Source organism: Panthera leo, chromosome D4 (genome assembly GCF_018350215.1).
Source record: "Panthera leo isolate Ple1 chromosome D4, P.leo_Ple1_pat1.1, whole genome shotgun sequence".
In the NCBI taxonomy this organism is placed as follows: Eukaryota; Metazoa; Chordata; class Mammalia; order Carnivora; family Felidae; genus Panthera; species Panthera leo.
Window position 1 is genome coordinate 85,825,106 of NC_056691.1, and position 26,648 is coordinate 85,851,753.

A 26,648-nucleotide genomic window follows, 5' to 3' on the forward strand; every position below is an offset into this window, starting at 1 on the left:
TCACTCCTATGGTGTCCTCGCTGCTCCAGACATCCTCTGAGCTCCTGTGGGCAGAGCCCCTGCAGAGTGCAGGGAAGAGGGAGACCAGCTTCCACAGCCCCCCACCAGCCCTTGTGATGTGCTGAGGCCAGTCAGAAGCTGCCTGTTCCTCACCATCCCCTACTGCCATGGCCTGCAAGTTGCATTAACGTGCGAACAGCGCGTTAGCCTCATGCAGCAGCTGCCATGTGCTCTGGTCCTGTGCTCCTGCCCTCGAGGGGCCTCAGAGGACTCCCCATCCAGGGAAGGAAGAACCACCTCAGCAGATGGTGACTGTCAGGGTCATGGGCTCCAGAAGAGTGCTGTGGCTGCAGCCCAGGGAGGGTAGGGACCAGCAGAGGGGAGCAGCTCCACAAGGTCTGGGAGGGACCACCAAAGGACAGCCAGGTGCCCCCAGGGGATGGGGGAAATGCCTGTGTTGAAGTCCTGCAACCCACATCTTATTTGGCCCCCACCGTGTGGCCACAGTCCTGGCTCCTGGCTGGCTTGCTCAGAGTACAAGTCTTAAGGCAAAACAGACTTGGGTCCAAGTCCTGGCCCTGACCACGGGCAGCTTTTACCTGAGCAGGTTCCTGGTCACTCTGAACCTCCCTTTCCTCACCTGTGCAGTTGCACCCCCCCCCCCCCCCAGAGCTGTGCAAATTAAGGAAAATGGCATCTCGGTGCATGGTGGGGTCTGGCACGCAGCACTCTGAAAACATTCGCTGTTGCTGTTAGTATCCTTTGTTCACAGCCCTGGCCCCAGCGCCTAGAACCATGCGTGGTCTAGAACAATACTCGGTGACTGCTTGTTCATGGGGGAATGAAGGAACCTGTTTCAGTACCTTGTCTAATTCTTTAGCTTTGTCACAAGGGTGAAGCCCACTCTAGAAGCTCATTTTGTCCTTAGAATCCTATTTGTCTCCCTGCCTGTCACAAGCTCCTGAGCCCAAGTAGGGGGCCTGCAGAGCGTGGTGCCAGGTGTCTGCAGCCCAGATTCAGGCCCCGCCCCCAGATGGTCCCTGGCTGAGGTTGCTCACAGCAGAAACGGGGGTAGAGGGACTTCCTGCCTTTCCCGTTCAGTAGTTTAAACAGTGAGGCCATGGTGGCTGGGAACATTGTTTGTAAATTACCAAACACCGCCCCACTCCCTGCACCTGCCCAGAGCATCATTTACAGTTGCCACGGTCATTATACTTTTTATTTACTGATTTATAGCTGATGGTACTTGTTTTGTCCCTGGCAGACAGAGTTAGAAGCCAAAAGTGAAACCAGGCAGGAAAATTACTGGCTGATTCAGTATCAACGGCTTTTGAACCAGAAACCCTTGTCCTTGAAGCTGCAGGTAAGGGCCGCTGGCACCCACCCTTCCCGAGAGACCTCCTGTGCCTTGGTGATATCTGGCTTCTTGATCTTTCTAGTTTATTTCTGTTCATATTTCTGGGGACAAGTGTGCTAAGCCCTGGAGGGACAGAAAAGAGAGGACGGGTGCATTCATCTGGTCAGAGGCCAACACAGCTGGGCCACAAGAGCTGCCTACAGACACTTGCCGTGGGTGGGATGGATATGCCCCCCAACACACACACACTGGTTTTTGTCTTGCCTTTCAATAAAATTTAATGGAGTCGTTCTATATGTACAATTTTGGCAAATTGCTTTTTCTCTTAATAATGGGCAGTTCGCCAGGCGTATACCTAATAGATCATCTCAGTGTTTCTAGACAACTGCATAGCATTTAGTATCTGGATGAACCCTCATTATTTTAAACAGCCCCCTCTTGATAGGTACTTGATTGCTCACCATGTTCCCATTTCCAGATAGAGTGGCAGTGAGCTTCCTAGTACCTTTATCTCTACTTCCATATGCATTTTTGTAGGAAAGATACCAAGGAAACCCATCCTAAGTACATCTGGAGCCTTTGTTTGCCATTGTAAGTAACGAGGTCTCGTTTGCCTGCGCTCAGCTTCCCCGTGGGTCTGTCCTGCAGGAAGAAGGCATGGAACGCCAGCTGGCGGCCCTCCTGGTGGACCTGTCGGCCGAACACTACCTGCCCATCTTTGCCCACCACCGCATCTCCCTGGAGACGCTGAGCCGGATGAGCCCTGGGGACCTGGCCAAGGTGGGAAGCAGCAGCCCCTCAGGGGAGGTTGAGGGGTGAACCGGGCCGCTGTCCGATCCGCCGAGAGTCGACTTACTCTGGTGGGGTTCTTGGTGAGGTCTGCCGTTACCCAGTGGTCCAGGGTCCACTTGCTTCCAGGTGGCCCCCTGCATGTGCCCTGCATGCCATCTGCCTAAGAAAATCCAGGGATGTGAGTTCTGACCCCGGGCTGCCCCACCCACTCAGATTGGACCTTCACGTTGTGGGCCCAAGACAAGTCCTTGGAGGTCTGCTCCAGCCCTGGCCCACGCCGTGGTGTTGCGACGTGGCATGGCAGCACTTCCCGAACCTGCTTGCTTCTGGGTAGAGCTGAGCACCTTGCGTTACTTCATTTACTCTTCACATGACGACTCGCCAAATAATGACGGCCCATATCTCTAGCGCTTGCCTGCGCCGGGTGCTATTCTAAGTGCTTCTCAAGTGCTAGCACCTTGAAGCCTCCCAACAACCCAGGCAGAAGGGTATTCTCGTCCCTGTCATTTTTCAGATGAGGAAGCTGAGACACAGCAAGGTGGTAACTTGCCCAAGGTCACACAGTGGAGCCAGGACTCGAGCATGAGTGGTCTGGTGCCAGAGTCCATGCCGTTTACCACTCTGCTGCTGTGTCGCCTGTCCCTTGGCCCAGAAACCGAGGCTCTGGAGGGCTGCACGGGGACTCTGCCGCCCAAGGGACCGTGTGGTTCCAGCGCTCGGCCTCGGCGGGAACCGCCTGGCCCTTCCCGTGAACTCTGATCCTGGGTCCTGTCTTACTGGTTGTCGTGGGGTTGACATGCGGTCATGCAGGTGAAGGAGTCCCTTCCTCGGCGCAGGGGAAGCACGCGCTAAACCGTAGCTGTTACTAGTGTCAGTTTCCTTTGGGGCCTCCGTTTCTCTCCCTGCCACCTGGTCATCTTCATAGCTGTGGTGCTGCACTGCCTCATGTTGACCCTGGGGCCCAGGCCTCCATGTGTCCAGCGGAAGGTGCCAGAAGCCATGAGGCAGTCCTGATGGCTCTGTACTGTGTAGTGAGCTCTCGCGCAGCCCAGGCCATAACTTGCTTTTCCTTGAACTGGCTCAGGTGGGCGTCTCGGAAGCCGGCCTGCAGCACGAGATCCTGCGGAGAGTCCGGGAGCTGTTGGGTGCGGCCAGGATCCAGCCAGGTACCAACGCCAGGACACCTCCTGAGCAGAGGCCCCCACCTTACTTGTGGACTGTGGCTCGGGGCGTCCCCTCTTTACATTTCAGGACGAGAACTGAGGGCCGGTCCTAGCCCCTGCCAGTCCTTAAGATTCCCTCCCAAAGGAACAGGATTTACAAACGGGAAAAAACGGGCCACAAAAATGGGGGAACAAAGAAGCTTCCTTGCAGAAGAGGCCCTCCTGGTTCCCTGTCCTAGAACCTTCCCTAAAGCTACTCTACAAACACAGGGAACCACACACCCAGATCCTTGCAGTAGAGGGAGAAACCAGCCCTAGCCAGTGCCTGACACTGTGCCTCGGGCAGGCCTGTGGTTGGACGTGGAACGAGGTTCGTGGTGACCTGTGAAAGGGGTAAAGGCAGGTCATAAAGCCACTCCAGCTGCGCCTGGAGGCCCGGATAAGATAGGTGCTGTGGTTGCCGTAGGAGTAGATGGGAGTCGGGGATCTCCTGTGTCCGAGCATAATCCGGGTACGAGGCGTTTGTCAACCACTTTACAGGTACCGTGTCATGGCACCTCTGGCAGGTGGGTGCTGCTGTTCCTTTCATTTGAGAGATGAGGGAACTGAGGCAGAGAGGGGCTAATGTGTCTGCCGTAACCTCATACAGCTGGCGAGTGTTTGTAAACCTCAGTACAGCTGAGCTTTACTGCCTCCCTCGAGAAGAGGCCGAGGGGCCTTGGCAAGGGAAGCGGGCCTGGCACAAGGATGAAGGCAGGGTCTGTTCGGGGGAGAGACTAAAGGTGGGGTGGCCAGACCAGATTGCAGGGGCGAGGCAGGAGCTCTGCTGCTGGCAGGGAGGAGGCCCTGGGTCCCCAGGTGTCTGGGCCAGTGGCAGCGCCGTGATGTCCTCGGGCTCCAGCTCTCTAGCCAGTTTTATTCCAGAGACACCCAACCTAACCAAGTCCCTAAACTCACAGTCCTTTAATTAGACACCTTCCTCCCCTTGCAGATGTTTTCCAACCCTGATCCCTCCTGCTGTCAGACTGGAGGTCAGGTTAAGTTTGACATCAGGAGTTGGGGTCTCCTCATCCCACCCACCCTGCCAACAAAGATTCCCTTCACTCTGAGCCCCTCCCCCTCCTGACACCTGCCTCCCACAGTCCCCCACCATCCCCAGGGCGGTTTCCTGACTGTGTCCACCTGCAGGGAAGACTGGGTGGGATGGTTTCCTCTCAGCAGCAGAAGGGGAAGGAGACCTTCAGCCATTTTCCTAACATTCTCTTACTGCTCCCAGAACTTGGTAGGTGTCCCATTACATATAGAAGAGCCCCTTGACGGTGATGGTTTGGGGCGCCATGGTACCTTTAGAGAGCCTAGTGTTGTAACAGCCTTAAAAATATATATATTCAGATGTTTCCAATTATAAAAACTTCTCCTTCAAACCATAGGGTAGATGGAAAAATGTGAGCCATGATCAGGATGGGCGTCAGGGCTGCCGAAGACTCGGGGATGGGGTGCACTTTGCATGATATGAAAGAGACTGCATTTTGTAAGGGCTGATTCTGGTGTCCTGCCTATTGGGACCCCGGTGGGGGATGCTGGCTCTAGGGCAGAGGAGGGGCAAGGGTGGAGGGGACAGCCTTGGAGGCTTCTCCTTCCTCTCCCTACTTCCTGGTGACCTGAGGGCAGCGGCCCATCCTGTCTCCTGGAGGAGGGGCTGAGAGCATTGCCCCATCCACTGCAGAGTCCCTAACCAAGAACTCCTACACCACGGCTCTACCACCAGATGGCCCTGTGGTCTTGGACAAGTGGCTGCCCTTCCCTGAAAGGGACAAGCCCTCTTGCAGGGTGGCCATGAAGGATCCAGGGAATGGTCAGGGGTCAGAGGCCCCAGATAACCAGCACTGTGGCCATCCCTGCCAGCCTCCCCGCACTCCTGCCTTACAGAGGAGGGAATGAGGCTCAGAAAAGAGTTAAGGGGGCCCTTACCCCTACCGTGAGATCAAAGTGCCCCTCCTGAGCTCACTGTCCACTCGTGGCAGGCAGAGCGAGGGGACCCCCTGTGGGGTTGGGATCACTGGGCCATGACCCTGGCTCAGCCTATCCCTCTGGTCCTCACAGAGCCACTGAACCCACCCAAGGGTGAGGTCCCTGGGGCCATGGAGGTGCCCACCGCCCCCGAGGAGCTGCCTGAGTCCGTGAGCCCGTCTGCTCCCCCGGCAGAGCTGGAGGTGCCGACTTCAGAGTGTGTCGTGTGCCTGGAACAGGAGGTGAGTCTGGGGCAGCAGCCCCTCCCCCCACGCACCAGCTGGGCCGGCACCCATCCTGAGCCTTTCCAGACTCGTGTTCTTTCTAGACACTTTTTTTTCATTGGTAGAAGTGTATTGTATTCATTAGAAACTTTGGGAAATCCAGGAAAGCAAAAAATACAGGAAATTACCGTGATCCTATGACCCAAATATGAGCATTTTCTGGGGTTTATTTTCTTTTTTTGAAAGAGGGGGCTTTTCCCCCCTACTTAAGAAAAATTTCCCATGTCCTTAAATATTCACAGCACAATTTTCTCTGAAGAGGCTTTTAAAAAGCTGTCTTTAAAAATCTATAACAAATTAATGCTTATTGTAAAAATTAACATAGCGTATAAAATCTCCCCTCCCTCCGCAGTGCGATCCTACTTAAAAGAAGCAAGCATGTTAGCAGTTGAATTACTCCACGGTCTTTACAGACCGGGGAATGGCATGATGTGTAGGGAGGTGTTGGTGATAAATGGAACCAAACCCCTGCTTTTGGGCCCCACGTTTCTTCCTGCAAACCCTGCTGTACCAAATAGCCTTGAACGGAGTTGATTATTTCCTCAGGATAAATCCTAAAAAGAGGAAATGCCGAAACAAAGCGCAAGCATGCTTACGAGGCTTCCGTTCCATGCTGTTGGGAGTAGTTTGTAGACCGAGGGGCTGATCAGGATACAAAAAGGCAACAATTAAGACAGTCTATGCGTCCAAGGGGCAGGGCTGGTGAGACGCCATGTGGCCTCCCGTGTAGCTGTCGGAGGGCACGGAGGGTCCAGGATTGGTGGCGGGTGATGACCACCATCACGTGGCGCTATCGGGTGGTATCAGATGCTTCCGGTAAAGGACAGCGGGGCGGGGGAGGTTGCCCAGCCTCCAGGAACAGGCCGGGCAGGACCCAGACGCTCCCGCTCCCTCCTCAGGCCCAGATGATCTTCCTCAATTGCGGCCACGTCTGCTGCTGCCAGCAGTGCTGCCAGCCACTGCGCACCTGTCCGCTGTGCCGCCAGGAGATCGTGCAGCGCCTCCGCATCTACCACAGCGGCTGAGCCGCCGCCTGCTCCGGACAGACCCGTGCAGCTCCCCTCTGCCCTGGGCCCTCGTCTCACAGCCTGGAGGTGCCCCCCGCCCCGCCCCGCCCCTCCACGCACACCGGGGCCGGAGGGCGGCGGAGCGTTCCAGACCCTGATGCGGCCGGTGTGAACGCTGTGGAGGAAGGGAGGACTCGCGGCCTGAGGACAGGGTCTAGGGTTTGGAGAAGCCTCCGTCTGAGCAAGAGACTGCGTGTCCTGGCCTCTGCGCTTGCCAGCCCTCTGTGCCGGTCCCCGCCCCTCCAGGAGCCCCGGGGTCCTCGGCAGGAGGGTCCTCTGCAGGGTAACTTGGACAGCGCCGTCCCTCGCGGTGGGTGCTGGGAGCGAAGGAGGGCCCCGACCCAGAAGTGGGGGAGGCCGGGGGTAGAGCTGGTGTGTGGTGTCGCCGTGGACCACTCCGGGCCGTCCTCAGGTTGTCCAGTGTAGGCCTTGTGCCACAAGTGACACTGGTCCCTCCTCGCCTCCCCCTCTGGGTCCCCCTGCTGTCCAGATGTGCACCTCCTAGCCACCCCTCCCCCACCCCACCCCACCCCATCTCACCTCACAGGCAGGCAACCAGCTTGCAGACCCAAAGCAGGAATGTCAATAAATCCCCCTCCAGCCTGCTCCTTCCGTGTCATCACTGGGGCCCCCAGGAGCCCGGGGAGGGGAGGTGGCAAGGTCCGGGCTGGGGCAGGTTTACCTCAGTCAGGCAAAAGGAGGCAGGAGGTACAGGCATTCTCAAATGCAAAGTTAAACAAAATTCCCCTCATTACAGGTGGACAGACAGACTGGGCTCAGAAGGGCACAGGGAGGGTCAGCCGGAGCAGGTTGGCGGGACAGCGGTGGGGGGCTGGGGGGAAGCAGGGGCATAAGAGAGTGGAGGCAGAGGCTGCTGAATGCCCAGTGCCTGGCAGCTGGGACGGGGCAGTGCTGGATCTGGAGCCTGCCAGAGGTTTGATTCCCAAACCCGTGCAGTTGTGCAAGTTGTTCATTGTACAATTTTAGAAGGAGCCATGTACCTGTACTTGCTGTAGAGCTGCACATTTATTGTGCATTTTCTGGTAGATGGTTTTGAACCGAGGACAGCTTTCTTTGAGCTAGAGGTGGGTCTGATTAGGGTACCTGGGCTCTGCCTCCAGCTACCCCTAACCCTGGCCAGCCTTCCAAGACTCCTTTCCCCATGCGTTAAGCCTGGGACACGATGGGGCCCAGATGCAGGCCAGTGGCCACCCAGGTGCAATCCTGGAAGCGCTGAGGTGGCAGAGCCCTGTCTCCCCTAGGCCTCTGTTTCCCTGCCTCATTAGGTCCTGTGGACTGAAACAGGATAGGACGAAGCCCCCTGTGAGTTCTGTTTTCCAGGCAAGAGCTGGGGCCTCCTCCCATACCCTATCCCCTCCCACCCAGGACCTGGGGAGCTTTGGTGGCTCCCTCTGCCCCAGACTTGGGCTCACCTTGGCCAAGAGGGGAGACTGAGACCTGGGTGGGCAGGGCTACTTAGGGCACAGTGTTTTCCGAACCACCTGGACCCCTCACTAGGCCCTGGGAGAAAGGAATTTTAGGACCGCCCCCTCCTTTTATAGATGAGGAGCCTGAGGCTGAGTGTGGTGCCTTGCCAAGGACAACAGCAAGACTGCACTTGAATCTCTGGTCGCTGCCCCCATAGTCCCTGCTGTTTCTCACCCCAGCCCCGTTGACCAGCCCTCAGCCACAGACCGCCGTGGACAGGCTGGCACCAGGGAAGCCAGGGGGTGTGTCCCGTGCTCCATAACCTCCACCAAGGGTTCACACCTTCCTGGGCTTCAGTTTACATGGTGGTGAAATGGTAATGAGGACACCCCCCTCCCGGAGTGGCTCTGGGGCTCCTGGTCCTGCACAGAAAGCGCACACACCACAGTAAGTGCTCGGTAAAGGCTGTGCGAAGAGTCTTGAGGACCAACACTGCTGTTTGGATCTGTGGATCCAGCTTGAGCCCAGGGGCCAACCCCCACTGTGCACGCCCCAGGGCCACATGGCCTGCAAGCTGCTGCCATCCCCCTTGGCCTCACCATGGCCAGGGGCTACCCGAGGAGCACCCTGCACCGATCTGGCTCAGCCGAGCTGCCGACAGGCCGGTCACCTACATGCCCTGCACGCCTTCTCTCGGGGCCGGTTTCCTCTAAGATGGGGTAACACAGGCACTCGGACTGAGCCCAGAAAGCCAGGGCGCACTGCTGCTGTGGGACAGTCCCAGCCCCGGTCTCCTCCTGCTGGCACCACGCACACAGGCCACTGGCTTTAAATCATTTATTGATTAGTAAAGCTTAACCAGTTTGCATAATATTTTCAGTACAATATCTGGGAATGACGACTGAGAAAACCCCAAGGCACTAGAGGAGAGCATCTGAACACATGAACGAGATGGCAGAAGGTTAGTGAGGCACTGGAGAGTCCGGCTGGGGGGGACCAAGGGGGCCCTGAACACCAGCCACCACCGTATGTCCCATGGGTCTGAAGCCCCTGCCCTAGGAAGGGGACGGAGGGTGCGGGGCGGAGGAGGGCGCTGGGGCGGACAGGAAGTCCTGGTCCCTGGGGACAGGGCTGCCAGGGTGGAGTTACCTCGGCTAGACCTTCACCCCCAGGAACAAGCCGCTGTGGAAGGAGCGCATCTGAGAAGGGAATTTTCAGGTGCGGTGACTTGGAGGCAACAACGGCCAAGCCACAGCCTGACCCCAAATCCTCAGAGGGGCCACCGGCGGCGCCTTGGGGAGCTGTACTCGGCTCCCCTGGTGGACAATGTGTACCTTGGGGGTGGCCCACAGATGAATCTCCATCCCCACCCCGCAGACCCCGTCTCCGAGCACACGGCCGCGCTCCCCTCCATCCCACCCGCAGCATGTGGCCGAGACAGGCAAGGGGGACAGAGGGACTCCGGGAGGCTGGCTGCCAATAGACAGGAGATAGGCTAAGTGCCGGGGTGGGGGGGGGGGGGGGTGCAGAAGCCTACTCCACTTCCAGCAGCCTTCCCTCTGCTGCCTCAGCCTGCCTTGAAGACATTCCCAGCAATACTTCCCCACAGACCCTCTCTTCCCTCCCTTGAGACACTTCCTCTCCACAGACCAGCACATTCTGGGCCTTTCTCATTCCAATCCAAGCGGCCTCACCCCTCCTCCTCCATGAGGCATACCCCTCAACCCAGCAGCCCCAGCCTGGCTACAGCCGGAAGACCCCTCCTTGCACCTCCCCTCACCCAGAGCATGGAAAACAAGGCCCGTGTCCCCTCCCAAACTGGCCTCTCGGGGCCCAGCCTGGATTGAGGAGGACACTGGGGCCCCCAGTGCTCCCTGGTCCTGGTTCTGATAAAGCCCTTGGTGAGAAGGGAGAGAAGCCAGTGGCCAAGTAACACAACAAGCAACCACTCTACCTCCATCTTTCTGAGAAGGCTGGCAAGACCCGGGAGGGAAACCGAGGCCATAAAAGGCAGGAGAGGAGGACCCAGGGAATCAGTGATCACTGGGTACACCTCAGCTGTGCTCAGCTTCCAGCACAAGCAGGAAGCCCAAGATCATGCCACAGAAGAGAAAACAGGAGCAAAGTGTGACCAAACCCAATAAAGTGACTCAGGTGGGCCACCCCTGCCCAGCCCCAGAGGTGCCACAATGGCCCCACCGACCTCCACCCCAAGGCACAGACCCGGGGCTCCCTGCCTAGAGCCAAGCCTGCCTGTGCCTTGGAGGGGGTGACCCATGTCCAGCAGAAGCTCAGGGGCGACCGGCCTAGAACTCAGTCTGTACCCCTGCGCTGTCCTCGGTGGTGGTGTGGATGGGGGGGGCGGCCACCAGGGCTGGATACCTGCTCCCCAGTCTCCTGGTCACTAGGTTTGGGGGGCTCAAGGTCCGCAGCTTTTCCAGGAGGGGGTTGCCGAAGGGGCGAGGCTGGCGGCGAGGAGGCCTCAGGGGCTGCCACGGGCTGGGGGCTCTCTTGGGAGGGGGCCCCGTTGAGCAGAGGGCCAGCCGGCGGGGGGCTCTCAGCCCGCAGATCCCGGGCCAGCAGACCGCGCAGCTCGGTGACACTGTCCGGGGACGCAGGTGATAGTGGCTCTGAGCCAGCCTCAAAAGGCAGCCCTGCCTCCTCGTCCTGGACCACGGACACCACCTGCTTGGCACGCCGTCGCTTTTCCGAGAGTGGGGCTGCTTCCGGGATGCTGGGGCTGCCACTGTCCCCACCACTGCCACCATACTCCTCACCCCAGTCGATGGGTGCACCCTCCGCCAGCAGGTGCAAGTTGGGGTCACTATTGTGCATGACCATGCTGTCCCGGTACAGGTTGTGTTTCCTCTGCACAGCGGCCTCCTTCACAGCTGCGGAACCCAAGAGGGGGGTCGGGACATTTACCACGGGTTCCACAGCCGCCGCCACCACCCCCTACACTGCGCCCAAATATGACCCATGTCATCCCCTCCAGGCCTCCCGACAGCCAGACCTGGGGTCATGATTGGGAACTGCCCCCCCACCCGGCCAGGCCTCACTGCTGGTGAGGAGTAGTGGTTACCGGGCTGGTAACCACCGTGTCAGCCTGTCCCTCGTACCAAAGACCTGAGAGGACACTAAGGCCCAGAGAAGCAAGTCTACCCTCCTACGTCCCCACCGCGTGCCTGACCCAACCCCCAGGCCTGTCTCGCCATCCTTGCAGGAAGACCTCTCAGCAGCCCTGTCTACCAGCCCCCGGGCAGTGACAGTCCCCACCCGGCACGGTGCCGGCCCTCCCATACCCTGCAGGATGTCCTTCATCACCGTCTGCAACACCACCTCCTCGTACGTGTTCTCCACTAGGATGAACCTGGCAAAGTCCTCGAAGATCAGCTCCTGGAACCGGGGCAGCTCCTGCGGCCGCGGGGTGGGCAGGGACAGAGCAGGGGGTGGTCAGGCCCGCCCTGGGCTTGGGGACCGCGGAGGGGGCTGTGCGCGGGGGGCCGCAGCAGGTTTGGCCGGGGCGGGGGGCTCACCGACTTGCACGTGGGCGCCAGCTTCTTGAGCAGGAAGGGGATGGTGATCTGCAACAGCGCCTCCCGGAAGAATCGCTTCCGCACCGAGCTACTATCGTAGTCATATTTCTGGCAGGACAGAGGGGCCAGGGGCGGGGTCGCTAGGTCTGACCTGAGCCTTGCCCTCCTCCTCCTCCTCTGTGGGGGCAGGGGTCTGTGGTGCCTCCCCCAGGGGCAGCCATCCTGGTACCGGCCCAGGGGCCCGGCCTCACCTTGAGCACGCGCTCCAGGATCCGCTGGATGGACTTGCACAGCTCCTCCTTGGTGGGACCCTTCCCCAGCTCCTGGTGCAGGAGGGTCTCGAAGGTGTACACGGCATTGTCCATTTGCTGCGGGGCACACCATGGGGTGCGTCAAGGCCCCGGAAGGAGCACAGCCCCCTTCCTGCAAGCGTCGGGGAGGGGGGGCTCCTCAGCCAGCCCCCACCAGGCCTGCCAGGGAGGCACAGGGGCGGCCTGGGTGCTCATTCCCTCGTTCACCCACATCTTTCCTGAATGTCTACTCTGCACTGGCATAAAATGCCAGGCACTGGGCCAGTCCCTGCCTCGAGAAAGCAGAGATCCTGGGCCCTGCAGGAAGGGACTTGGGGAGTAAGGAGGGCCTCCCGGAGGAAGGGGTTTCCAGGTAGAGACCTAAAAGAGGAGGCCAGATCAGCCAGAGGAACGTACGTCCCAGCAGACGGGAGCGCCCAAGAGGCCGGAGCAGGAGTGAGCATTCCAGGGGCTGCACGGGGGCCAGGGCCTAAGGCCCGGGGTAGGGGCCTACACTGGGCCGGTGGAAGGTGGGTAATGGGCATGGAGCGGGGGGGAGGGGGGGTGCTCCGGGCCCACCTCTCGCATGTGGATCTGGGCTCGCTGCTTGAACACGGCCGTGCTGGACACATCGAAACGCTGCTGCAGCCCGTCAAGCCGCAGTGGCTCCATCTTCTCGTAGCAGCTCTGCATCTTGAGGGGGTGGGACGCCAGCTGGGACAGCTTCTCCATGTACTGCAGGGAAGCAGGGATGCGTGGGACCTGAGCAGGGGCCGCCGGGGCGGGGGCAGTGCCTGCAGACCCACACCCTGCCCGGGCGCTGGGGCTCCAGGCACTGGCCGCCTGCAGGGGGTGGCGGCAGGGTGAGCTGGGGGAGCCCAGGGAACGAAGGCTGGAGCAAGGCCCCGCAGCCTGGTGCCAGCAGGGAGGCTCTCATCGCTTCTGGGGCACCAGGTGGCCTCAGGCAAGTCGCTCAGCGGCTCTGAGCCTCAGCCTCAAAATTAGGAGATAGCGTCTCATGATCTCTAAGGTCTTTTCTGGTTCTCAATTTCTAGGATTCTTGCTGTCTGTGGACCCCTCAGTCCAGGGTGTGAAAGAGGAGAGCAAAGGTTATGGGATCAGATATAGAAGGATGTGTACCCTGAGAACCAGGTGACTGAGAAGTGAGAGAGATGGGCCGGCCCCCATGTTGGGGTACGTGAAAAGGCATGTAAGTTGTTCTGCCTCCCGGCAGAAGCTCACTTCTCCTTCCCTCTCTCCCTCCCCTTCTCCTTCTCCTTCTCCTTCTCCTTCTCCTTCTCCTTCTCCTTCCCTCCCGGTTAAGTCCTTTGATACTTCAGGAACCTGCTTGGTTTATAAAGCCTGGTGGAGGGGGTCAGTGATCCCCTTTTTCTCTGAGTGCTGCCCCCCGTTTCTCACACCCTCAGCCCTCCGGGTGTCCAGCAGCCCCTCTGGTGACAAGTTATGCCCTGGATCGCAGGAGAGCCTGGCAGGGGCAGAGCAGACCCACGCCCAGCAGGCACTCCCCCCCCCCCCCCCCCCCCACCGGGCAGGGGCCTGGCCTCACCTCACCCAGCTTGTCAGCACCGCCCTCGTTGATGACATTCAGGTTCATGTCCGTCACCTCTTTGAAGAAGACATCCCGCACCTCGGTGAAGCCCTGGCTGGTGGGCACCATCAGGGCCTCCAGGATGGACGGGATGTAGGGCTGGACGTGGTTCCGGACGCACACCTCTGCCTTGGGGAGGATGAAGGCTGCACCCAGAGGGAGCAGGTGAGCTGAGGGCACTGCCGGGGGACACCCCCAGCCACCTGGAGCCCAAGCTTTTAAAGAAAACCACTAGTGACATCAGCAAACTGAATGATTTGTAGGTACATGCACCAAAAACGGGAAGGGCGTCTGGGTGGCTCAGTCGGTTGAGCGTCCGACTTTGGCTCTTTGTGAGCTGGGGCCCCGCATCGGGCTCTGCTGTCAGCTCAGAGCCTGGAGCCTGCTGAGGGGCCTCTGTCCTCCCTCTCTCTGCCCCGACTCGCACGCTCTCAAAAATAAAAAATTTTAAACAACAGGGGATTCTGAGATCGGACCCTGATCTTTCTAAAACTCTGATGGCAAGAAACTAAAACTGCTAGTCCAGATGGGTCAGCGTTCTGCTTCGCTTGAGGTGGAAAGAAACCCCTCTCTAGCCATCTTACTGCTTTAACAAAACAAAAAACACTTTGGCAGATTCAGCGAGCCTCTGGGTTTTTCACACACGGGGCCGGTGTGCCTGGGTCTGCACCACCATGTAAAAGTCTGCTTGCTCGGGGGCATGACCAGCTCCATTTGCACCCAGGGCGTGTTTTGATGTCCCTCTCTCTGGCTGGCTGATGGTTTGTTGCCCAAGATAAATGTCAGCTCTCAGTGTTCCATCCGGCTCACAACGAACACAGGTAGGAGAGCGTAGTCCTCAGGCAATGGACCAGCCCTGAAACCGCACACAGCCAATGTGTGTGTGGGGGGGGGGGGGGGGGGGGGGGGGGGGGGGGGGGGGGGGGGAGGGGCCTGGAACAGACCCCGAAAAGTGAGACGTGATCAAAGTGAATCATTACAGTTAAACTGATGCCTATACTAACCCCAGGGTCAAGTCTGTGACCATAGATGAGCAAAAGGCTTGAACTTCCTTGACAAAATTTACATCTTCCAGGTCTGGGTTTGCAGAAATAGCCACAGGACAACTCCCAGGGGTCGGAAGAACAACGGCCCAGATTTGATTTCATTTTTAAAAATGACCATCGATGGGATGCCTGGGTGGCTCAGTCGGTTAAGCGTCTCACTTCGGCTCAGGCCACGATCTCACCGTTTTGTGAGTTCGAGCCCTGCGTCAGGCTCTCTGCTGTCAGCGCAGAGCTTGCTTTGGATCCTCAGTCCTCCTCTCTCTCTCTGCCCTCCCCCACTCGCATGAGCATGTACATTCTCTCTCTCAAAAATAAAAAAAAAATTTTTTTTTTAAATGACCATTGAATCAAGTCACTAGCATGAAAAGTACACAGGTCGGTGGCACAGACAGGCGGCCCGCCCCGGCCCCTGAGGCACGGCAGCTGGCTGCCTACCTCGGATCTTGCTGGCCAGGTGCTCCTTGGAGGTGATGATCTGGTCCATGTCCGTGCGGATGGCCGCCTCCATGGCTGGCCGGGCCAGCTGCAGCTTGGACAGCACCGCCTCAAAGCGTGCCTTGGCCTGCTCGTACACCATGCGGTACACAGCGTCTGAGATCTGGGGGCAGTGCCGCGAGTCAGCGTGAGGGTGCCAGGCGGGTCCGGGACCCCCGCCTCCACACCCACACCCACCCACCTGGATCCACTGCCGCTGTCGCTCCTGCGGTTTCCCCTTCAGCCGCGGGGCGAGCTCTGCCTTCAGCTCAGGGCCCAGCTCCTCCATCACCAGGTTGCTCAGGATCTAGGACCGAGAGCCACACGCCGGGGCAGGGGTTGGAGCATGTCCAGATGGCGGGTGCCCCTCCACGTTCCACAGGCTGGCCACTCCAGCCCCACCTCTGGGCTTGACCTTGGCTTCACGTCTCCACTGGCCTCTCTCCTGAGCATCATTCCACCAGGTCCCAACTTACCTGCTTGAGGGACCTACGGGACCCTCGGCATCGGGATCCCACCTCAGGGCCTTTGCACACGCTGCCTCCCTGTCTGGAATACCACACCCCTTCCCCCTCACTTGCACACAGAAGTATGTATGTTTCTTTGTCAAATGTCTGCTTCTCCTGCTAGATAGAGAGCCAGACTAAGGAGCAGCAGCACCCGCACCTGGTTCAGGATAGGTGATCTATAAGCGATCAGATCAAATAAGTATCTCCACCCGTCCAAAATGGTCTTATTGTCTCCTTGCAAGCCAGGAGCGGCCCCCCGAGCCCAGAGTCTCTGGGCTTGGCTCTACCCTCTGGACCTTAGGGTGACTTCCACAGTCTCCTCACCTGCACCTCGTTCCCACACAGCATCTCCCAGGTCCCGTACAGCTCCTTGGACTGGCGGTACATGCGGATGGCGTCCGTGAACGCAGGGCCCTCTACCTTGGAGTTCTCAGGGATGCCTGCTCAGGAGGGGGGGGGGGGGGAGGGAGGAGTCCGTGGGATGGCCCAGTGGCCTTCACCAAGACCAATGGACTGACTGCCCGAACGCCCCCGCCCTAAGTGCACACACGTGCACACCCCCACCTGCAACTCCACTGCCCTCATAGTAACCGTGATGGTAGCGTTTGCGATGACAGCGACAGCGATGATAACCCTCCACCAGCAGCACCAAGGCAATCTCCGTTGAACGCTCATCTTCTTAAACCTTCCCAACCACGCCCGAGACTGTCCTTAACCCCACTTGACAGATCAACGGGCAGGCTCCGAGGTCAGGCCACTGAGCGGCAGAGCCAGGCCCAGAGGTCACCACCCCGTGCCAGGAGAGGTGGCCGGCACAGCAGAGAGGGAGTCAGAGGGACCCAGGAGTCCTCATTCCAGTCTGCTCCCTCCCCCTGTCTACATCAGGGCCCGCAAACTTTCCCTGCAAGAGGCCAGCCAGTAAATATTTTCAGCTTCGCGGGCCAGATGAGCTCTGTCGTTAACTCCCCAGCGCTGCCACGGCAGCGGGGAAGGAGCCACAGACGATCTGGAAACCAACGAGCCCGGAAAACTGGATTTACAAAAACAGGCAACGGGCGGATTTCTGGTCCCTGTGCCGTAGTTCTTGTTCCAGAGCATTGAACCCTAAGGGCCTCAGTTTCCTCTTCTGAACAGTGGGAACAAGGACCCGGCCTGGCCTCACACATCCACCGTGAGGCTCCGGCAGCCGCAGTGAGCCGCTGCCCTGGGTCGGCCTCGCTCCCCACCGCGCCCGGGTCTGACTAGAAAACACCAGTCCTGGATTTGTGCTATTGGTGGCGTTACTGTTACTGTGCCATTGGTGGCCCCACATGATCGCGCCCACCTTCCTGGTGCTGATGAGGTGGGTCAGCGAACAAGGCACGGCCCCCCTAGACCCGGTGCTGGGGAGGCAAGCTGCAGGAAGTTGCAAAATCCGACTTGGGGAAGAATACAGTAAAGCACCGGGAGCCAGGCAGCGGGCGGCCACCCTGGCAGCACGCCCCCAACCGCTGTGTCCACGGAGCCGGAGCCGAGGAAGGGGAAACAGCAGCCGCGCCTCCGAAACCCCAGCTCCCACGGCGATGACTGCAGGCTGAGTCACTCCCGCAGAGAGAGAAAAAGCCCCTCTCGAGGGGAGGACCCCCTCTCATCTGGCTGACTACAGGAGTCACTGTCAGAGTCCAGGGGGGGTCTCAGCGGTGGGAACCGGGCGCAGCCCCACCTCTGCGGACGGCATCCTGGTCTGGGATGGGGGAGGGAGGAGGGTCTCCCCAGTACGTTTCAGGGACTGGAGATCAGGCAGGTGCGACCAGAACAGAGCAGGGGTGTTGAGCTGGGGTGCGCGCAGAGCCCGAGGTGGGTGCTGCCCACGAGGCCGGGGGAGAACACCCCCTCCCCTCAGGCTCTCAGGAGGACACGGTTTCCCAGAGACCAGGGTTTGCCTAGAAAATGTGGGCCATGCGTCACATGCAACCTCTCTCACATGAGGGCATTTCCATTTACAGACGACAAGCCAGGGGCATTGGCAAGGCCAGGCCGCTTTCCAGGTGGCAGGACGGGGCGATGGAAGGCTGGGGAGGCAGGAAGGAGGCTGCGAGGCCCCAGGCCTGGCTCTCGCGGCCACACGTGCAGCCTCAGACCCTTAGGACATCTCTGCTCGCTGAGCTGCTGAGTTTTCTACAAGAGAGGGGCCCCGTCCTGAGCCCTTCCCCCCCACCACCCCCCCCCCCCCAGTGTGGCTGTCACGGGGTAGGGGGGGCTGCGCTGTGTCCCCCCTCAGACTGCTATGTTAAAGACCTAACTAACCCCTTAGTACTTCAGAAGGTGACTGTATCTGGTGATACAGCCCTTAAAGAGGTCATTAAGATAAAATGAGGCCATTAGAGTGGGTGCCGATCCAACATGACTGGTGTCCTTAGAAGAGGGACTTGGATGCAAAGCGTGCACAGGCAGAGGGAGGACTGTGCGAAGACACAGGAGAAGACAGTCACTGCAAGTCAAAGGCAGAGGCCGCAGAAGAAGACTAAGCTACCTTGACCTTGGGACCTCCAGCCTCCCGAACCGTGGTTTAAGCCACCCAGTCTGCGGCACTTTGTGAGGGCAGCCCAAGTGGACTGAGACGCTAGCCCCGGGCCGAGACCTCGCACGCATTCCCTCATCCAATCCTCAAACAGCCCCACTTTTCCCGATGAGGAAACAGGCTCAGAGACACCAAGTTACTGGTTCGAGGACACACAGCTAGGGAAGGAATGGCAGCCCTAGGGCTCTAACACAGGACCAGCCGACTCCAGCCAGACCTGGCGACTTCCTGCCTGTGGGGTCCTCAGGGTCAGACTGAGAAAGGAAGCTGCATTCCTCAGCCCCAGGCAGCAGGCGAAGGGGGGTGGCAGTCAGACAGGAAGAGGCCTTGACCTCTGCAGCCCAGGCCCACCCTGAGGGCTCAGCTCCGTGCCCCAGCTGCCTCTTGCCACCCCCAGCTGCTCCAGGAATGCAGGATGTGAGGGGGGCCTTGGGACGGGCTGGCGTCCCCCCAGCTTGGCCTCCTTCCCCACCCCCCCCCACCCCCACTTCCTGGCAGCCCCCGAGTGAGCAATTCCAGGCCCTGCCTCCACGCTGGAGGAAGCAGAGAACTTTCCCACAGTCCTCAGGGCGGAGGGAAGGCTTCTCTAAAACCAGCCACAGGATGCCCCTTCTTTCCCACCCCCTTCCACCCACAGCACCCGCACCCACGGGGCTTCCCTCAGCCTCCCTGGCGAGCTCTCTGCACGGTGCCCGGCCCGGGGTCAAGAGCTCTGCCCAAACCAGCGCATTTAGGTCTCCCAGCGATCCCACAAAGCTCGAACCTGTCATCCTCACATTGTACACGTGGGGAGCCCACCCCGGACCTGGCCTGGAGTAGCCCTGCCAGGTCAGCCATTAGCCCTAGAAACCTGGAGAGGGCAGAGCCGGGCCGGGGCTGAGGGGAGGGAGGAAGAAGGGAGGAGCGGGGCCGGTACCCAGGCCAGGCGGCCAGAGCCCAGATGGCCTCCGCCCAGCCCTGGCCCAGCAGCCCCCAGGGATCTGGGAACAGGAGGCCTTTTGTGGGCGGCCGGGCCTGGCCCAGGTGACAGCCGTTGGCCTGACTGAAGACCTGGTTCCTCCCAGCTCACAGATTCCAGACCAGAGGTGGCTCTGAAAGGATGGGTGGGGCGAGCCGAGTCACCACAGCAGCCTGGCCTCCAGGCGTGAGTGCCCACACTGCGAGGTGGGCAGGAGCAGGGAGGGTGGGGGCGGTGGCTCCCTCCCCCCACTGCCCCAGGCCAGGTCATCAGGAGGAAGTCGGGAACAACCAGCACAGGCCATTCCTGCGCCGCAGGCAGAAAGACCCTCAGCGCCCCACTGTCCCTATTTTGATCAAGCTCCAGAGCCCTGAAGGGCCCTCCTGACCTGGCCCAGTGCCCCTGCCAGCACTTGGGGTCACCCTCCCACACTTGCCGGGCCTCAAGCAGTTCCTCCTCTAGACTGTTTTCCTGCCTCCGGGCTCAAGGCTAGAACACTCCTCCCTCCCTCCACTCCTCCCCTCACCCAAGGACCATTCGCCCTTCGGGTCTCGGCTGAACTGGGACCTCAAGGGCGCACGCAGCCCCTGCTGGCCCACCCTCTGTGCACACACAGGGGCAGCCCCCACCAGGACACACACGCGCTCCAGGCTTCCACCCAGCACCCCAGGCAGCTGCTCCTGTTTAACATCTGTCTCCCCGGCCAGACCACCAGAAGCACAGGGGCAGGAACCGAGTCTTGCCCCCTTGCTGGGTCCTCAGTGCCCAGACACAAAAATGCTGAGTCAGTGAGTGAGCAGAAAGAGAGCTCATAACTTGACAGAAGAGAACCCTGAGGCCCCGAGGAAGGACATGAACTTCTAGGCTACCCTACCGGTGAGGGGTGAGGTAAGAAATGATACGATTAAAAAAAAGTCACGGGGTGCCTGGCTGGCTCAGTCGGTGAAGTGTGCGACTCTCGGGGTTGTGGGTTCAGGCCCCATGCTGGGTGTAGATATTGCTTAAAAATAAAATCTTTTTAGGGGCCCCTGGGTGGCTCAGCTGGTTAAGTGTCCGACTCTTGGTCTCGGCTCAGGTCATGATCTCACAGTTCAAGAGATCAAGCCCCACGTCGGGCTCTGTGCTGAGAGTGCAGAGCCTGCTTGGAATTCTCTCTCTCTCTCTCTCTCTCTCTCTCTCTCTCTGCCCCTCCCACACACAGTGTACTCTCTCAAAATAAGCTTTAAAAAAAAAAGTAAAATAAACTTGTTTTTTTTTTTAATTAAATAAGTCCTCACCAAGCATCAGGTGGACTCTCACTGTGATTCCTTACAAACACCCTAAGACTCAGGAGGGATTATTATCTCATTTTATACAGGCTCCGAGTCCCGTTGCTAGAAAGAGGCAGAATCGAGATTGCTACTCTGTGACCCAGGGTCCAAGGGCTCAATAATCATACCCCTCTGAGAACAGTTTCCCCAAATATTCCCCCCCCACCGAGTAGCAGAGAACTGTTTTCTTCAAGGAAGAAGGTTAAAGGGCAACATCGCAGTGGCCTCCTACAGCCCCGAGCCGGATACTTGCAACAGCTAGTAGAGCAGGGTTGCCGCACCGCACTCGGCCACTAGGTGTCGCCACTCAGCGCCGAGGCCTCCCCCCCCCCCCCCCCCCCCCTCCCCGCCACCCCAGGGCCGGCTGGCGTCTCACCATTGTTGCAGTGCCGGATACAGTCCTGCAGGACCGCATGCCACTTGTCCTGCTCCGCTTCCGTCATCATGCAGAAGTAGTAGTGCCGTGCAGAAGGGTGCCACAGGATGAGCGGGAACTGCGTGGGGCACTTGAGGATGGGGGCACTGCCCGATTTTGATGTGGTCCCTGAGGAGACAGGGTCCCCTGAGCCGCTGCTCTCGGCAGTTTCCGTCTGCCGGGGGAGGCGGGCAGCAGATGCCTGGGCCTGGCTCCGAGGGGCTGCCGGCTCCAGCCCAGAGAGGGCTGGCCTGTTCTGGGCTGACCAGTGAGTCAGCAAGAAGGCAGCATCCTTTTTTTTCTCACTGCATCCCCCACAGCCTGGCTAAAGGGACCTCAGAACCCCCTGATGTCTGTGCAGACTCATTTCTCAGAGCTGGTGCCGCATCTTGGGGAAGGCTCTACGCTCCGTGCAGAAAACACAACACAGAGTCAGAGCCCTCGGGCTCAAAGGCCGAGCATTACCTTCTTGGGTTTCCCTTCAAATTTCAGCCGTGCAGGCCAAAGTGTGGCTTAAATGTCCAAGGGGGGGGGGGGGGGGAGTCTGGGGGTGGGGGACAGAAAATAAATAAAAGGAGATTTTTCTCCATTTTGTCCGCAAGGATATTCGAGATCCAGTGAGATAAGTGGTCCTGGGCTGGGGCCTTGCCACTGTTAATCATACAATGATAGTTCTTCTTTGCGCCTTGGCTCTGAGTCCCCGGGTGGGGCTTGGGTGTACACAGCACCTCGAGGGGTCTACACGACACCCCAAGGTCAGTCCTCTCGGTGCCAAGTTGCCGGAGAAGACACAACAAAAACAAAGCCAGAGTCGGGGCTGGAATCCAGGAATGCTGGGCTGTAGCTGAGCCCTCAACCACACGGGGCACTGTACTCCCAAGCCCTATGCGGGGGCACAGACTGCCCCCTAGATCAGCCTCTCCCCCACCCCTTGGTTTCCCTGGGATCATCTGGGAGGCAGATGTGTTCCTGTAAGGCTTCCGGGAGTCCCCGGCAGGGTGGGGTGGAAACAGGACGCCTAGAATAACTCCTCGCAAATGCAGTACTGACTCCACAGTTTACAAAGAGGTTCACCTCGGTCATCCTCTCCAGGGGCATTAAAAGGCCTCAGGGAGGTGGGAAGGGCAGAGAGTGGGACCCCCGCTGCATAGTTGTGACTGTAAGGCTCAGGAAGTGGGCAGGCAGGCGTGAGCGACAATGGTTCAGTCCCACTGAATCCCGCTCGGCCTCAGGCAAACCCCCTCTCAGCCTCCCTGCTGAGGCCTGGCCATTCTGCAAATACGGACAGGAGCTCTGGGATCAGGGCCGCCCTCCCCTCTGGCAATGTCCTGGGCCTAAGCAAGGCATTTCGGCCTGGGATGGGGGGTCCTTTACCTGGTAAGGAGTTGCCGACGAGCTCCAGGTACTGATCCACAGAGGTGAGGATTTTGTAGCCTGCACTGTTGATGACAGCCCGTGGTGGGACCTGTCGCTCGTAGGCCTGAGGAAGGGACAAGAGGAATGGTCCCTCAGGGTTATAGCGTGGCCAAGCCTAACTCTCATTTCCAGGTCTGGCTCCAGGGCCCTCTCAGTGTTGTCTGCCTGAGGCAGGGAGGAGGAGGGGAAGGAAAAGGGGAGGAGGGAGAGAGAAGAGGAGGAGGAGCCCACCCACTGATTAGAAACCACATGGTGTAGGGGGCGCTTGGGTGGCTCAGTCCGTTAAGCACCCAACTCTTGATTTCAGCTCAGGTCCGCTCAGCTCCTCACTGACAGCGAGAGAGCCTGCTTGGGATTCTCTCTCTCCCTCTCTCTCTTTGCTCCTCCCTCACTTGCATTCTTGTTCTGTCCCTTTCTAAATACATACATAAATACATAAATACATAAATATTGAAAAGAAAAAAAGAAAAGAAAAACCACGTGTTGTAGTGACCTGGATCCAGGCTCTGGGCTCAAATCCTGGCTCCACTGAACACTGTCTGTGTGATGCTGACACTAAGCTCCTTCACCTCCTGTGCTTTAGGTCCCTGGTCTATAAAACCGGGACAGGGGCAGCTCCTACCCCACGGGGCTGTGTGAGCACTGAGATGATCCATGTGATAGGATCAGCACAGGGCCTCACCACCAGGCACTGTAAGCGTGACCGGCACTGCCGTCCCTGTCACCAGCGGCGACCACTGCCTGAGTGTTTATTACACACCAGGCACCGTGCTAAGGACAATGCAAGCCTCCTTTCACAAAATTCTCACAATCCAAGAGGCGAGTACCATCGGTAGCCACAAGTTCACACAGCCGGTACACAGCCGACCTAGGACATGAACCTGGTCTGTCCCCGTCCAGAGTCTTTGATCATTACCCTGAACTGTCCACCAAATTCCGAGGTTCTGAGCTCCACACAAGCCCCCTTTGGAGGAGAATTAGGTCTGGACGCTGCTTTCATACACCAGGGTGGGTAAAAAGTGGTTCTGAGGTCATAGCTCATACAGCAGGGCTGCCATGCTGCACCTGGCCACTAGGTGTCACTACCCAACACATTTCTTCAGAATGGCTCAGGGCCTCCGGGACACCGATTTGCAAAGTGTGGTCCTAGGTCATCAGCACCATCAGCATCACCTGAGAACTTGTTAGAAATGCAAATTCTCAGCTCCACTCAGACCTAGACCAAACTGGGCAGGCCCAGCAACCTGTTCAACAAGCCTCCCAGGTGATTCTGATTCAAGCTATCAGTTTGAGAACCACTGCCCTGGGCAATCAGGCCGCTCCCCCCACACTGTTTACGCTTCTTTAACATTGATTTTCCTTGAACAGAGGGCACTCTGGGCCAGTCCTTTTGGCTACTTTGGAGAAATGTTTGGTAGTAGAAATTGGGTCTGTGGCTCAAACAGGTAGGGCTTCCCCAAGGGCTCAAGGCAAAGATAAGGAACAATCAGCGGGGTGCTTACGCACCCAGTACAGAGCAGGGGGCTGCACCCAGTACAGAGCAGGGGGCTGCAAGGCGGGCAAGGGAATCAGGAAGGAAAGATGGGACCACAACCCTGGGTGGGGGGGGCGGGGCGGGGCGGGGAAAGGGAATGGCCAGACTCTTGTGGCTGTTGAAGAGCAAGGATGGGAGAGGTCTGAAGAGCTTCAGGGAGCCCAGCCAGGAAGAGGGGGCGGGGAGGGGGACTAGGGCCTGGAAATGGAGGGATTGGACGGACTTGAGGCAACCTGGAGGGTGGGGAGGGGCTAGTGGCGAGTTGGTTACAGGGGGAGGCAAAGTGAAAGGTGACCCCAGAGCTGGGCACCTGGACACCTGTTTAGAGGGAACCCAGCAGAACAAGCAGGCTGGAGGTGGAGGCTGCAGAGAAGGGGCAGGGCACGAGACTCGGGGGGGCCACTGAGGCGGGGGGGGGGGGGGGGGCTCACCACTTTGTTCTCGTAGAGCACCAGCCCATAGTTGTGAGGCACGAGACTGAAGCGGTTCCTCCACTTCTTGTTGTCCTCCTGGTACTGGAACAGGTTCCCAGAGAAGATGATGCGCTCATCCAACGGCACCTAGGGGTGGGGCGGGGCAGTGAGTGAGGCGTGGCTTCCCCCGACCGTCCAGCAGGGCAACGGGGTCCCCTGAGAAGGGGACAGCGTGCTCACCCCTTGCTGAGCACATCCCCCCAAGTCCTCCTCTTGGAGGCAAAGCTGCATCTTACCCATGAGGCAGATAAGGAGAGTGAAGTTCAGGGCAATGAAGGGGCTTCCCCAAGGTCCACCCAGAGCCATAGTGATGCCAGGACTTGAACCCAGGCCAGCTTTCAGGGCCCAGCCAGGACCAAGGTCTCCCACTCTGTCCTGGCCCTAGACAGGCACGTTCACCTTGGGATAGGTCTCTGGAGTCCATGGCAGGCTGCTAACCCACGCACCCCCCACTGCAGCGTGGAGGGCATATGTCCGCAGGCCAGTACGGTGAAGGCCCTAGTGCCAGGGAAAGTCTCTTTCCTGCTCTAGGCCTCAGGTTCCGCTCAGGGTAACAAAAATCTGGCCAAGGTGGCTCCAGAGAGCCTCCCAGCTCTGTCAGCTAACAAAATGGCACTCCACGGATTTGGAGGGGGTTGGAGGGGACCTCAATTTGGAGGGTTCAATGTTTGACCTGCATCCTGGCAGACCGATGACCAATGTGGGCATTAGAAACGCCCAGATCTTCCTGAAAAGTCCCAACTTTGACTTCACCTCTGACTCAGTGCGACTTCGGGCCTATCCCGTCACCTCTTTTGAGCCTCAGTTTCCTCATCTGTAAATGAGAGCAGTGACAGCACTGACTTCACCTAGGTATCCCAAGTATTGCAAAGAATGTGACATGTGCAAGGATCACACAGGCAGTTGGCACCTGACGGGCAGTCCGCTCAGCTCGAGATACGCAGCAGCCAGTGTCAGGATGGCTCGGTCTGTGTCAGCCTCCCCGCTCCACAGACCGACTGATTTGGGGAGGGGGGAGGGTGGCCATCTCTGAGAGCTTGCTTCCTGAGCAAGCCCACACCAGGAAGCTCCAGGGAAGGAGATACAGAGGCCACAGGGAGCAGGCTGACTCCTGGACGGGCGGAGGTGCAACAGCTTCTATCTGTTCTGCAATAAATACGGTGACTTTTGCAAAAACTAGACACGTATCCTATGTAATAACAGGAGAAAGTGTTATTGACGTGCCTAACCCTTCCCAGCTTCCTGGCTCGGCTTCGGGCCGCCCCCTGCAGCCGGAGCCAGGTGTAAGCCCTGGTCCCAAGCTGTGGCCCCCGAGGCCCTGCCTCTTCACAGGGGCCCCCTCTTCCCAGCAACCTATCCGCTACTCTTCAAGGGGAAATGCCAAAACACTCTTGGAAAATGAGGGCCATTGTACTCAAACAATAGGACCCCTCAACTGCTTCCTATCGGGGGATAAAAATATTTACAGGAAAAGAAAATGGTTCCCCCTACCACGGCCCCCACCCCCACCCCATGCGCACACACAGTGGGCTTTGCCCAAGTCACAAAGCTGTGCTCAGTGGGCTATATATAGACAGGGACCTCCTCTCGACCCAGCTCTCGAATCTCCATCTTTTCTAGAAAGAAAGAGCAGACCGCTCTCCTGGCACCCTAGTAAGATCCTTGCTAGTGAGACCCCAGGCCTCCAGTTTGGAGGCAGGAGCCCTGACTCAGGGGCAGCGGGAGGCCTGGGGAGGCCTTCCCAGCCCCCTCGCCCCCCAAGTCCACCCCCAGATCCTGAGGCAGCCCGTAAAGGGCGGCTACTTGCGGGTTTGGGTTTTATTTTGAAGACTTTCAAATGGCAGAGTCGTGTTTCCATTGGAAGGCCTGCTGGAAATGAAACGGAACCTGACAGCCCAGGCGAAATATTTTGGACTCTCCAAAGCTCTCCAGCGCTGCGAGGGGAATCTTCAATGGGTGGGGAGTGGTCAGAGCACAGACTCCAGTGCCGGCTCCACCGCCCGTCCCACGGGAGCCCTGGACGAGCGGCTCTGCCTCTCTGAGCCTGAGCCCATGTCATGGGTGTGGACAGAAGTATAACCCCTCAGAATGAGGCCGTGCCAGCTAGAAGAGCTGCACCCACACAAAACAACTGCCGTTTTTATCATTTCTGGGTTGTTGCTTTTTTTACTACTATTACCATTGTTACTGTATTATTTCTAATAAAAACAATTGATGTTATTATGACAATTAGTATTATTTCTATTAAGATATTATCATGAGGGGCGCCTGGGTGGCTCAGTTGGTTAAGCGGCCGACCTCGGCTCAGATCATGATCTCGCGGTCCGTGAGTTCGAGCCCCGCGTCGGGCTCTGTGCTGACAGCTCAGAGCCCCGAGCCTGTTTCGGATTCTGTGTCTCCCTCTCTCTGACCCTCCC

The 26,648-nt window shown here is 58.7% G+C and overlaps 2 protein-coding genes and 2 long non-coding RNA genes across 7 annotated transcripts in view; 3 read left to right on the top strand and 1 right to left on the bottom strand.

The window, feature by feature from the left end:
- LRSAM1 (leucine rich repeat and sterile alpha motif containing 1) overlaps positions 1 to 7,298 on the top strand; it is a 39,958-nt gene extending 32,660 nt beyond the window's left edge. For all 4 annotated transcript variants that reach the window (XM_042911862.1, XM_042911859.1, XM_042911861.1 and 1 more), the window contains 5 exons: positions 1,265 to 1,363; positions 2,006 to 2,137; positions 3,234 to 3,315; positions 5,416 to 5,564; positions 6,506 to 7,298. In XM_042911862.1, coding sequence (XP_042767796.1) covers positions 1,265 to 1,363; positions 2,006 to 2,137; positions 3,234 to 3,315; positions 5,416 to 5,564; positions 6,506 to 6,631 — 588 coding nt within the window. In that variant the 3' untranslated portion in view covers positions 6,632 to 7,298. The remainder of the gene's footprint in view (positions 1 to 1,264; positions 1,364 to 2,005; positions 2,138 to 3,233; positions 3,316 to 5,415; positions 5,565 to 6,505) is intronic.
- Positions 7,299 to 8,924: 1,626 nt separating this feature from the next.
- Positions 8,925 to 26,648, bottom strand: part of NIBAN2 (niban apoptosis regulator 2) — a 53,302-nt gene continuing 35,578 nt past the window's right edge. The window contains 13 exon segments of the mRNA XM_042912357.1: positions 8,925 to 10,461; positions 10,463 to 10,992; positions 11,404 to 11,515; positions 11,638 to 11,745; positions 11,889 to 12,005; positions 12,507 to 12,662; positions 13,495 to 13,682; positions 15,018 to 15,180; positions 15,259 to 15,363; positions 15,890 to 16,005; positions 20,770 to 20,937; positions 22,183 to 22,288; positions 24,190 to 24,318. Coding sequence (XP_042768291.1) covers positions 10,408 to 10,461; positions 10,463 to 10,992; positions 11,404 to 11,515; positions 11,638 to 11,745; positions 11,889 to 12,005; positions 12,507 to 12,662; positions 13,495 to 13,682; positions 15,018 to 15,180; positions 15,259 to 15,363; positions 15,890 to 16,005; positions 20,770 to 20,937; positions 22,183 to 22,288; positions 24,190 to 24,318 — 2,052 coding nt within the window. The 3' untranslated portion in view covers positions 8,925 to 10,407.
- LOC122204735 lies at positions 12,024 to 13,442 on the top strand. The gene is made up of 3 exons (XR_006195767.1): positions 12,024 to 12,383; positions 12,983 to 13,137; positions 13,355 to 13,442. It is a non-coding gene; the product is annotated as an uncharacterized LOC122204735 (long non-coding RNA).
- Positions 13,540 to 14,730, top strand: LOC122204734. The gene is made up of 3 exons (XR_006195766.1): positions 13,540 to 13,701; positions 14,261 to 14,357; positions 14,612 to 14,730. It is a non-coding gene; the product is annotated as an uncharacterized LOC122204734 (long non-coding RNA).